At 44.4% G+C, this 12,731-nt stretch overlaps 1 protein-coding gene across 2 annotated transcripts in view; it reads left to right on the top strand.

Annotated features, from left to right (window-relative positions):
- The window catches only part of PLD2 (phospholipase D2), a 123,003-nt gene extending 111,048 nt beyond the window's left edge, over positions 1–11,955 (top strand). For both annotated transcript variants that reach the window (XM_073623011.1, XM_073623010.1), the window contains exons 18-25: positions 1,963–2,067; positions 2,435–2,523; positions 5,840–5,953; positions 6,083–6,132; positions 6,228–6,365; positions 6,758–6,911; positions 8,828–8,945; positions 9,608–11,955. In XM_073623011.1, coding sequence (XP_073479112.1) covers positions 1,963–2,067; positions 2,435–2,523; positions 5,840–5,953; positions 6,083–6,132; positions 6,228–6,365; positions 6,758–6,911; positions 8,828–8,945; positions 9,608–9,832 — 993 coding nt within the window. In that variant the 3' untranslated portion in view covers positions 9,833–11,955. The remainder of the gene's footprint in view (positions 1–1,962; positions 2,068–2,434; positions 2,524–5,839; positions 5,954–6,082; positions 6,133–6,227; positions 6,366–6,757; positions 6,912–8,827; positions 8,946–9,607) is intronic.
- Positions 11,956–12,731: the final 776 nt, after the last annotated feature.

Genomic DNA, 12,731 nt, shown 5'->3' with positions numbered 1-12,731 from the left:
AAATCTCCCCCATAGTTGGACAATTGGAGATCCAATTTAAAGTGTATTTCCAGTTCTGTTAAAATTTAGGTAAGTTTTTTTTTTTTAAATAAGCACAAGGGACCTACATCAAATCAGAAATGTGCCTTGTGCTGGGGTTAATGTGTTCCTCGAAATCTGAAATCCTCTGTTCTCCACCGTACCCCTGCAGCGGTACTCTTTTGGTGCTGTAGGCGTCAATCTCTGGATAATTGACTGGTGGTTGTGGAGCAGACCCATTCATTTAAATATGGCGGCGGTACTGCCCATTGAATGTGAAAGGAAGGATAATATTAGCCATGCCGCAAAGCATCGCAGCAACCCTGTCTGGCTGACTTTGCCGCTTAAGGGGGTTGGTAGATGGGGAAGATGGTTTAACCACATATTTTTACCTCCCCCACCCCCAACTGCCAAGTGTAAACTAACTCTAGAAGTGGCAGAGCCCTAAAGTAAGACTAAAGGCAAAACTTTGTTTTCATTTTGGATTGAGTCAAAAAGGGTTATAACCTCTGCCATTTTTTCCCCCATCTGTGTCACATAATCACACACATAGGTTGGACTTGATGGACTTGTGTCTTTTTTCAACCTCACCTACTATGTAACTATATGTGTCCGATTTGGGGAGATTTACCTTCACTTCCTGTCCCATAGCCAAGATGGGAAGTGAGAGAAAATTCCTTCAAAATGAGGGAATCCCTGGTTGTCACCAGTACTAGTGTCCCCATTGGAAGATTTCTCCTCTGTTCCTGTTCTGGTGACAATCCATAATAGGATTTCCTTCCACTTTCACTTTTGTTGATAACCATAAACAGGACAAATAGGGTGAATGCTGCTAATGGAGTCCCAGACACCAATAAAAACCTGCCAGGGATTCTAACCCCTCTCCACTCTATCCAAAACAAAAAAATAAATATATATTTTATAAAGTACACAATTAAAAACCAAATCATTTGCAAAAAAACGCTTGATTTGACTTCTTGGAAGAGCACTGTGCCAATCACACAAATTGCCAGTTTGGAAAATGATTGTTTCTGCAAACCTCTTTGATCTGCTATGCATAAACCAGAGTAATTACAACGTAACAATACAGTTGCTATATTGTTCTTATTGGCACTGCGGGCACTATCCTGCGAGCGTTAATTTACACAGTAGCTGCAGCCACTTCTGTCATGCAGAACAAGTCCCAGCTGTCAAAATGGCAGCCAGGATTCCTAAAAACTGCTGTCAGGGCTCTGCAGGGTAGGAGGAGAAGCAGGACATACCACAAACGCCCTAAATATTTAGATGAAGTTTTTAGGGCGTTTTTAGGGCGTGTGTGGTATGCCCAACTGGTTAAGGCAGTGCAGAGGGCAGGAGCCATGTACAAAGTTCCAGGTATGGCATTTTTTTATTTATTTATTTTTTATTTTTTTTGTATAGTTACATTGGACCAGCTTGGACCAATGTAAGTATGAATGTGTCATATCTGTGGGATCCCAGTGGTTGCCGTTGTGCATTCTGAACACAGGAGGTCGACCACTCAGCAGTGCACGAGCGTCATTTTAGAGAAAACTTTGCATTTTCTCAGTGTATGCAAATCATTCTCTGATTAGAAAAGGTGGAGAGGTGGGGAAGGGCAGGCCACTCAGACCCGGAAGCAAGTAGAGATCACTGGAGTAGCTGTGTCTCGTAAAGTAGGTCTACAGGTCTCTAGTACACTGATTTCCAGGTTCCTACGAGGATCCCATGGGTATAGCGCGTTCATACTTACATTGGTCCAAGCTGTAAACATTTTCATACCTGGAATTCATCTTTAATATAATTAATTTGTTAATTGAGGCTTATGGATGTTAAAATTTCACATTGCTTTGGATTATTGCACATGGTGTCAGTGTACATGTATGTGTGTTCAGGAGATTTGGTACATTACTCTGCAGAGTGACCTAAATTTCCTTCTCATTGCAGTTGTTGCGGTCGGTTGATTGCTGGTCTGTGGGATGTAACGAATCCTCCATTCACAACGCCTACGTGCACTGCATATCCAATGCTGAACACTACGTCTACATAGAGGTGAGATAGCTACACTCATACTACTGCTTACCCGACCACAAAAAATACGGGGACTCAATTTCTCCCCCCTCCTGACCAATGTGAAACTGGCTTTACTGGTACTAGTATGACCCTAAGGTGGTCTGCAACTCTTCAGGACATGGTATTTCACTAATGCAGGAAGCCTTTAATAAAGCTTTCCACTGTCTCCTCTAAGTAGCACCCAACAATTCCAGAGATTCATTTTAGCTCTCAGCAGTCCCAGTTCACACCAATGTTGTATCCACAGACCATGTGACCCAGAGGTGCCCAAAGCTTAGCCTCAGCAGCACAGTTGAGAACCTACTGTCTAAAATTCCTACCTTTTTTTACCTATTTTTTCCTCTAGAATCAGTTCTTCATCAGTTGTGCGGGTGGAAGGACAACACAGAACTCCATCGCCGAAGCCATCGTTAAGAGAATAAGCCGAGCGCACAAGTGAGTAAATATGATAGTAACTTACTGATCAAAGCTGGTAAAGTGTTGCATTCAGCAGAAAGGTACAGGAATCTAGCATATAACTGTAGGAAAAAAAAAAACAACTGCCTAGTGCATTACCAAAAGATTTATTAATAAATTAACAAAGAAGCAGAATGCATATTCACAAAAGATGAGAAAATGTAAGCATTGTATCACATCGGTAACGGATCCATGGATCCAGCTATCTCTGAAAAAGGGGATGCATCCCCAGAAACATGTTGGCTTTGCTGACATTGTTGTGGTGCGTTTCGGGGGACACACCCCCTTCCTCAGAGCTAGCTCTGAGGAAAGGGATGCGTCCCCCTGAAATGCATTAGCTTGCCGACATTGTGGTACATTGGATTGGGTGACACTTCAACACTTATTCTGTTACCGATGTGATATAAAGCTTACATTTTCTCACCTTTTGTGAGTATGCATTCAGCTTCTTTTTTTTTTTTAATACATGTTTTGGTAATGCACTAGGCATTTGTGCCCTTCTGTTTTTTTTCCTACAGTTGTCTGCTACATTCCCATAGTTGAGGCAAGCTGCACCGACTGAGCATTCCATTTGAAGAATTCCTATTGACTTTCACTGTCTGCAGAATTATGGGTTATGGAGAAGTCCTCTGAGCACTGTGGGTTTCTGTTCATTTTTGTGCAATAGCAAATAGAGAGGTACAGGAAGTTTATAGTCCTCTATACCTTCCCACTACTAATCCACCATGGTTCCTCCACCAATCAGATGATGTCACTGAGCAGATGAGGCTAAAACCAGTTGGAGCTGTGGTTTGGCCATCATTTGGTTACCCATCACTTTCTTTGTAGTTGGTCTTCAACAATGCCTGTACTGGAATCTAATGTCCACCATGGATTTCTGAAGAATGTCCAACTGTTTTTTAGAGTTAGAGGCTTCAGAACCAGCTAAAACAGCTTATAGATGAAAGACCCAACCAGGATGCTCCTGAGGATAAGAAGTCAGGAAGTTGTGTTGACAAATGCGGAAAGGTTTCTTCACAGTAAAGCCTTGTACACACGATCGGATTTTCGGCAGGGAATTGTGTGATGAGACTGTTTGCCTAAAATCCGACCGTTAGTATGCTCCTTCAGACAATTGTTGTCCAACTTTCCGCCAACAAATGTTGGATGGCAGGCTAGTAAATTTTTGGTGGACAACGATCTGTTGTCAGATTTTCCTATCGTATGTACACAAGTCCGTCGCACAAAAGTCCAAAGTACAAACACGCATGCTCGGAATCAATGCTCACCAAACACAACATTAGCAGAAGGTGCCCAAAAGGGTGGCGCTCAAGAGCTGAAATTCCACGTAGTACGTCCCTACGTTCGCGTTTGTTGGCCGACAATTGTGTACCGTTTGTATGCAAGACAAGCTCCAGGCAAATGCCCTTTGGACGCAAGTCTGACGCTTTGTTGGCCAACAATCCAATCGTGTGTACGAGGCTTAAGAGCTGTGAAAATGTGGAATAGACTCCCTCCAGAGGTGGTTCTTGCCAGCTCAGTAGATTTCTTTAGGCTGGGTTCACACCTAAGATGGATCCGTCGCACAGCAGGGGTCCGGTGCATCCTGGTTCACCATTTCAGGTCTGATTTCAGCCCGATATTTTGGGCTGAATTCGGACCTGAAACGGATCAAAAAAGGCACACGTTTTTCCTGCAAAACACACCAGACCTGCTGCAGAGATGTGTGAACCGGCTCCATAGAGAGCCAGTCACATTTTCCTGCTATGCGACATGGATGTGGGGAAACCCGCATCCAATTAACATAGGTGTGAACCCAGCCTTAAAAAAGGCCTGGATTATTTCCTTAATGTACATAATATAACTGGATACTAACATTTATAGGTAAAGTTGATCCAGGGACTATCCAATTGCCTCTTGGGGGATCAGGAAGGAATATTTTCTCCTGCTGTAGCAAATTGGATCATGCTTTATTGGGGTTTTTGCCTTCCTCTGGATCAATTTTGGGTGAAAGATTGTGTGTATGGGATTGTATGATTTTTTTCTTTATTGGTTGAACTAGATGGACTTGTGTCTTTTTTCAACCTGACTAACTGTAACCTCATTGGGGAGATTTTCCTCACTTTCCAGGTGACATTCCTACAATGAATGGTGAAAAAAAACTGGCAGGTGCTTCACCACTTCCCCCTCTCTGTCCAAAGAAATTGTACTTTAATAGGTCCATGTATGAAATGTGAATGTGCACTGTTCCAAAGGAAAGTAGCATATGTACCTTGGGACATTGCCTGTAAAGTTCACCACCCCATCTGGCAAAAATTAGGTCAAATTAGCAGCTGTTATAATTTAAAAATATAAAAATAGCAGTTCTAGAATAAAACCCTAGTCAACTCATGAACAAAGTCCAGGTCACAAATCTTTGACACCTCTACATGACCCTTCTTGAACCAATACACCTGATGGACATGACCCTGATTGAAGGGGACCTCCTAGGTGCAAGACTGGCCATGTAGTGGTGTCAATAAAGTTTATTAAATCTAATGATAAACCACAATGGTGTTTGACCTGGACCTTTGTTAATGGTTGCAGGGTAGAAACAAATCCCATGATAGGCCTGTCACCCACGGCCAGTGGATGCATTGAAGCAACTTGGAGCAGTAGAGTTTAGAAGAGATTGGCTTTGTCAACAATTCTTCAGAGAAACAGCAATGTTTCAAGCCATTTTGAGCTTGCGAAAGAGGTGGGAATGGCTCCAACAAAACTCTCAGTGGTTCTCTCAACATGAGTTGATGGATTTGTTTTTTTCCGTACTGATGATTTTTACAGTTTTTGAATAAAAGAAGAAAAAAAAAAAAAAACGTTTTAGGCCTCGTTTACGAGGATGTGAATTCTTAATTCAGCATGTTTTTGAGGGATGGTGTTAAAGCACTTGTCAGGACATCTGATTGTAAAGCCCTCCATCTTGGTTTAGTGCCTAGGCAGTCCTCTTGGTTGTTTTTCCTTCCCTGCCTATTGGATATTATTTGGGCGTTTTTGCTGGGTCCTCTGTCCCCCATAAATGACCTCTTTTCTGATGCACTGGCGTTGTGTGGGACCCTCTGCATTTCCCCCCAATATTTTGTTGTGTGGCATTTTTAAACTATTATGGGTGATGTGGTACATGGTGTACCCCTTGAGATTTACTGCCCATAGCCTTATAAGTTTAAAAAGACCTGGTTGGCAACAACGAGTGTTTTCTATCAATGTGGATTTGCATGCTTACACATGTATGAACTGAAATGAGTCACGCTGGCCGCTGATGAGTGATCCGTCTTTGCAGGGACAACGCCACCTTCCGAGTCTTTATCGTCATCCCTCTATTACCAGGCTTCGAGGGGAACATTGAAATGGGAGGGGGAAACTCCATCCAGGCCATTTTGCACTTCACATACAGGTAATACCGTTATCCTGATCATTAATCAGGTTTCCAACCTTACCGTAGGCCTGTCTGGCTGGAGCCATCATGGCGGCTTTGTCATAAAAAGTTCACTAAATTAATAATTGTAAGTCGTCTCTTTTCCAGTTCTATTTGCCGTGGGGAGAATTCGATCATCTCTCAGCTTAAGGAGGAGAGTACGTATTGGAGGGTCTGGGTGTCATGGAGGGTTTGGGCCATTTGTTGGCATTTTTTTTTAGTATTTGGTGTTTTTATCTTCTCCTTTCTGCAGTGGGCGATAGCTGGCGGCAGTATCTCTCGGTTTGCAGTCTGCGGACGCACGGCGACATGCCTGATGGCTCCCTAGTAACTGAGCTCATTTACATACACAGCAAGATGCTCATTGCTGACGACAGAATGGTCATCATTGGTATGTATCTCATTGGTATCTGATTGACACATTCCTGCCACAACGCGCTACCAGGAGGGGTGACACCATTTTCTTTGTAACAATTTAGGATTACAGTGGTGTCACCTTCCTGACTGTTAGTTGTTTGTTGAAGGAGTAGTGCAACAATGAAATTATATCTGTGCTGTAAGCATGTTGCCTGTGTTAGACTGGCATCACAACCTTATTGGCTGACACTGCTGATAATAAATTGGCTTCTTTGACCACAGTTTAGAAAACAGACATGAGAATGTGAGGATTTCTCTGCCTCTCAGACAGTTTAGCTATCAGGGATCTCAATAAGTCAAGCTTGGGGTTTGTATGGTGTGAGCCTGTGTAAAGCAAGCCAAAATCCATTCTGTTTTCTCTTGAAGGTTCGGCAAACATCAATGACAGGAGCCTGCTGGGGAAGAGGGACAGTGAGCTGGCTGTGTTTGTGGAAGATGCAGAATTTGTGAACTCCACAATGAACGGCAATGTGTACCAAGCTGGAAAATTTGCTTTAAGTCTCCGGATGGATTGTTTCAAGTGAGTTAGACATCTCTGAGGCTGCTGCTAACTATTCAGACTTTTGTATCTACCATGTGAGCCTCACACACTGACACTTGGGGGATCCTAGAACAATGACGCACTGATGCTTGGGGGATCCTAGAACAATGACGCACTGACACTTGGGGGATCCTAGAACAATGACACACTGACACTTGGGGTATCCCAGAACAATGACACACTGACACTTGGGGGATCCTAGAACAATGACGCACTGACACTTGGGGGATCCCAGAACAATGACACACTGACACTTGGGGTATCCCAGAACAATGACACACTGACACTTGGGGGATCCTAGAACAATGACGCACTGATGCTTGGGGGATCCTAGAACAATGACGCACTGACACTTGGGGGATCCTAGAACAATGACGCACTGACACTTGGGGGATCCTAGAACAATGACGCACTGATGCTTGGGGGATCCTAGAACAATGACGCACTGACACTTGGGGGATCCCAGAACAATGACACACTGACACTTGGGGGATCCCAGAACAATGACACACTGACACTTGGGGGATCCTAGAACAATGACGCACTGATGCTTGGGGGATCCTAGAACAATGACGCACTGACACTTGGGGGATCCTAGAACAATGACGCACTGACACTTGGGGGATCCTAGAACAATGACGCACTGACACTTGGGATCCTAGAACAATGACGCACTGATGCTTGGGGGATCCTAGAACAATGACGCACTGACACTTGGGGGATCCCAGAACAATGACACACTGACACTTGGGGTATCCCAGAACAATGACACACTGACACTTGGGGGATCCTAGAACAATGACGCACTGATGCTTGGGGGATCCTAGAACAATGACGCACTGACACTTGGGGGATCCTAGAACAATGACGCACTGATGCTTGGGGGATCCTAGAACAATGACGCACTGACGCTTGGGGGATCCTAGAACAATGACGCACTGACACTTGGGGGATCCCAGAACAATGACACACTGACACTTGGGGGTTACCATAACAATGATGCACTGACGCCTAGTGTGTCATTGTATTGGGACCCTAAGACTTGGGCTCCTGGAACAATAATGCACTGACAATTGGAGGATCCCAGAATAATGATGCACTGACAATTTGGATCCCAGAATAATGACACACTAAGACTTGGGGTCCTGGAACAATGACACACTGACAGTTTGGTTCCCAGAACAATGACATTAAGGCACCCCAGATCAATGACATACCAGCACTTGGGGTCCCAGAATGATGACACACTGATATTTGGGGGCCCAGAACATTGATGCACTAATACTTAGTGTGTCATTGTATTGGGACCCTAAGACTTGGGGTCCTGGAACAATGACACACTGACACTTGGGGGATCCCAGAGAAATTATGCACTGGCACTTGGGGGATCTCAGAACAATAACAAAATGACATCTGGGTGCCCAGAACTATGACACACTGACACAAGGGTGCCCCAGATCAATGACATACCAGCACTTGGGGTCCCAGAACAATGACACACTGACATTTGGTGGCCCAGAATAATGACATTTAGGAATCCCAGAACATTGACGCACTGACATTTAGTGTGTCATATATTGGGACCCTAAGACTTGGGGTCCTGGAACAATGACACACTGACACTTGGGGGATCCTAGAACAATGACACACTGACATTTGGGGGCCCAGAACAATGACACACTGACACTTGGGGTCCCAGAACAATGATGCACTAACACTTGGGGTCCAAGAAAAATTACACACTGACACTTGGGGTCCCAGAAGAATGACGGACTGACATTTGGGGCTCCAGAACAATGATACCCGGGGTCCCAGACTAAGACAGGATACATAGCCATAATTGCACAGTGTGTACAATGCAATGTTCACATCTCAATGTCTATTTTCCTTTACAGTACAATTCTTGGTGCTCTAAAGCCTCCATGTCTGGATGTGTCAGATCCAGTTTCCGATCAGTTCTTCAATGAAATCTGGAATCAGGCAGCACTAAATAATGCAGCCCTGTATGACCAGGTATGTGCATTATTGGGGTGATACCACTTATAATAATATAGTAATAATTGGGTTGAAAGCTTCTGCATGAATAGTGCGCCCCATCGCATGAAAAAATGCAGAGGTGTGAGTAGGCCCAAATCGTCTCTCATGGACTCTACTGATGAGATCTCTGTGCTGAGCTCCTGGGTCTTCACACCTGTTGTTCCCATTATGAGGTATTCCCACCATCTTTAGTCTAAATACCTACTGTGGTCAATATAAGTGACTCCCACCATCTCTGTTGGGTTCCTGGGTCTGCACACATGCTGTTTCCCTTATGAGGGGCTCCCACCTTCCATAGTGGGTTTATTATTTGTTTCATATTATGGGCAATTCTGTTGTGGGAAGAGACATCCAAAAAGTCCATGATGGAGAAGATCATAGCTTAGAAGCATTGGAGGGAGTTCTCACCATTGGAGTCTTCAGGGTATATGGGAAACCTACAAAACTCAACCTCTGAAGGAAATATCACTTTTGGTTGAAGTAACCCTTCAATGGAGTGAGTTACATCTAGTAAATTGGAGTTGAGGATGTATATATGCAGGTTAGATCACCTGTAGTGAACATAAGAACTCCTCATGGACGACCACTGTCCAGTTTCCGTATCACCTTAATTTTTCTGTGTCTGTCCACTCTCAAAGGTGTTTCGTTGTCTTCCAACCAATGCCGTGACGAGTCACCGTGTACGCCAGGCCTATACAGCCGTGCCCAGCCTTGCCAGCACAAACCCCCAGCTCTCAAGGGAGATGTTAACGCGGGTGAAAGGCCATTTGGTGGAGTTCCCGTTGCACTTTCTTTCTGAGGAGAACTTGTTACCTCCATTAAACAGCAAGGAGGGAGTTATCCCAACTGAAGTCTGGACGTGACCATGTTGGAAGGACTGTACCAAGAATCTGAAAAATACAAAAATCCTGACTGTTTTCCAGGACTAACGAGCACTACCAAGAACCAACACTCATGTGTCATCTCAGCACTTGACGGGCCTTTATGTAGAAGACATAGAGTAATGCAATCCCCACTACATAGAAAACATTCCAGCGCTTACCCTGGTAGAAAATACCATACGGTTTCAATCCAAGCTCCATGTACAGATTCCTGTTCTATTACCAAACCGTGCATGTTGTCCTCTGGTAATCCCAGCTCTACTCAGACTGTCCTTTTACTACACTTATCTATATGTCCAAATAATTGTCTTAATCTTGGTTTAACATAATAGTCTTCCTGTACTAATCCCAGCTCTATGCGCAGTGTCCTCTACTAATCTCAGCTCTATACAAAGTGCCCTGTACTAATCCCAGCTCTATACAAAGTGCCCTATACTAATCCCAGATCTATGCGCAGTGTTCTGTACTAATCCCAGCTCTATGCACAGTGTCCTGTACTAATCCCAGCTTTATGCGCAGTGTCCTGTACTAATCCCAGCTTTATGCGCAGTGTCCTGTACTAATCCCAGCTCTATGCGCAGTGTCCTGTACTAATCCCAGCTCTATGCGCAGTGCCCTGTACTAATCCCAGCTCTATGCACAGTGCCCTGTACTAATCCCAGCTCTATGCGCAGCTCCCTGTACTAATCCCAGCTCTATGCGCAGCTCCCTGTACTAATCCCAGCTCTATGCGCAGTGCCCTGTACTAATCCCAGCTCTATGCGCAGCTCCCTGTACTAATCCCAGCTCTATGCGCAGTGTCCTGTACTAATCCCAGCTCTATGCGCAGTGTCCTGTACTAATCCCAGCTCTATGCGCAGTGTCCTGTACTAATCCCAGCTCTATGCGCAGTGTCCTGTACTAATCCCAGCTCTATGCGCAGTGTCCTGTACTAATCCCAGCTCTATGCGCAGTGTCCTGTACTAATCCCAGCTCTATGCGCAGTGTCCTGTACTAATCCCAGCTCTATGCGCAGTGCCCTGTACTAATCCCAGCTCTATGCGCAGTGCCCTGTACTAATCCCAGCTCTATGCGCAGTGCCCTGTACTAATCCCAGCTCTATGCGCAGTGCCCTGTACTAATCCCAGCTCTATGCGCAGTGCCCTGTACTAATCCCAGCTCTATGCGCAGTGCCCTGTACTAATCCCAGCTCTATGCGCAGTGCCCTGTGCACATATCCTGGTGCACAGCAGTTTACAGGCATTACAGCAGGGAAAGCCTCCAACAAAATGGCGGCCTGTACACTTACGGCATGACGTCATTGGCTCCTCCCAATGTGTTGCGTCACCTGATCACGTGACTTCATTAATTTTATGCACAGTGTCCTGTACTAATCCCAACTCTATACACAGTGTCCTGAACTAATCCCAGCTCTATGCATGTATTCTGTCTTGTCATAAGCCCTATGTTTCATTTTTTTTCCTCTTGGCATGTTCCTGTTTGTTTGGTATCCCATGAATCGATCTTATTGCACTCTGTTACTCAGATTTATTTATGCCTTAAACCACTGCTTATGTGCTCTGGCCCATACTAAGTATGCTAATCCTTCATATTTTGTATGTCAATGTTTTCTACTATTGTAGATGCAATATCTGGAACTATGCACATTATATACTGTTTAACGTGTCTTCCATAGAGTGGAATTTGTGATTGGTGTGAACACAAATAATCATTGCTTTAGATCAGTGGTCTCCAAACTGCGGTCCGGGGCGAGGGGGGGGGGGGGTGCAGATGTGGCCCTCTGCTTGCCTTTATCTGGGGGCACTATTCCACCAACTGACACCAATGATGGGAACCTATTCCTCCCACTGACGATGGGAAGAATAATTTAATTGACCGCAGTACCAACAATGGGGCTTACTTCTTCCCATTGAAACCAGTGATGGGGCATTTTTTATGCCCACTGATGCTGGGGCATTTTCTACTCCCACCGGCCACTGTACGCCCCGTAGCCAAAAGGACAGTAAACTGGCCTTTTACTTAGAAAGTTTGGAGACCCCTGCTTTAGATAATGAAAGGAACTGAAGTTTGTGTTGCCAATAAATATTTGAACCTATTTCATCAAAGTTTTTGTCTTCCTGTCCATATTTAATCATGGTTGCCTTACACAGACGTCCTGCTAATTAAATGTTAACAGCATTTTCTGATGCCAAAACAATTTGAAAAAATGTACGTGTGATGCTTAAGTGGACAGAACATCAAATATATTTTTTAATGTACATAAGTGCTAAGAAGTGTTCCAGTGTAACACCTCCAGGTGTTTATTACCGCTTCCAGAGACAGCACTCCCCCTGATAAAGCCTTATCTGCTTTTTTTTCTCCAGAAGGATGGAACCATCTCTGTTCAGGCATCATGCAGGCTACTGATGCCTGTTAACTGCTTGCCGCCTGCCCACAGTACATTTCTTGCGGATAGGCGGCACAGCCAGGCTAGGTAACATACCGGCACTGGTGACAGTATGTAAAAAAAAAATTAAAAATTGTGGGGAAAAAACCTACATTTTATTAAATGTCTTCTTTTCCCACAAAAATTCTGATATAAAATTACAACTTCCAAAAACTCACCATGCCTCTTGGACTGTCTACCTTTCAAAAATTTCACAAATTCAATTTGTACTGTCCTGGCATTTTAGGGCCTCATGAAATGAGATAGGCCGTCGGTACAACTGGCTTGATCAATTTTCAAATACAGTATATTGTCAAAAGTATTGGCACACCTGCCTTTACACGCACATGAACTTCAATGGCATCCCAGTCTTAGTCCGTAGGGTTCTCTTGGGTTGAGGTCAGGTCTCTGTGCAGGCCAGTCAAGTTCCTCCACCCCAAACTTGCTCATCCATGT

The sequence above is a fragment of the Aquarana catesbeiana genome, linkage group LG03, assembly GCF_042186555.1.
Source record: "Aquarana catesbeiana isolate 2022-GZ linkage group LG03, ASM4218655v1, whole genome shotgun sequence".
Taxonomy (NCBI): domain Eukaryota; kingdom Metazoa; phylum Chordata; class Amphibia; order Anura; family Ranidae; genus Aquarana; species Aquarana catesbeiana.
This window is presented reverse-complemented; position numbering and strand designations above follow the sequence as displayed.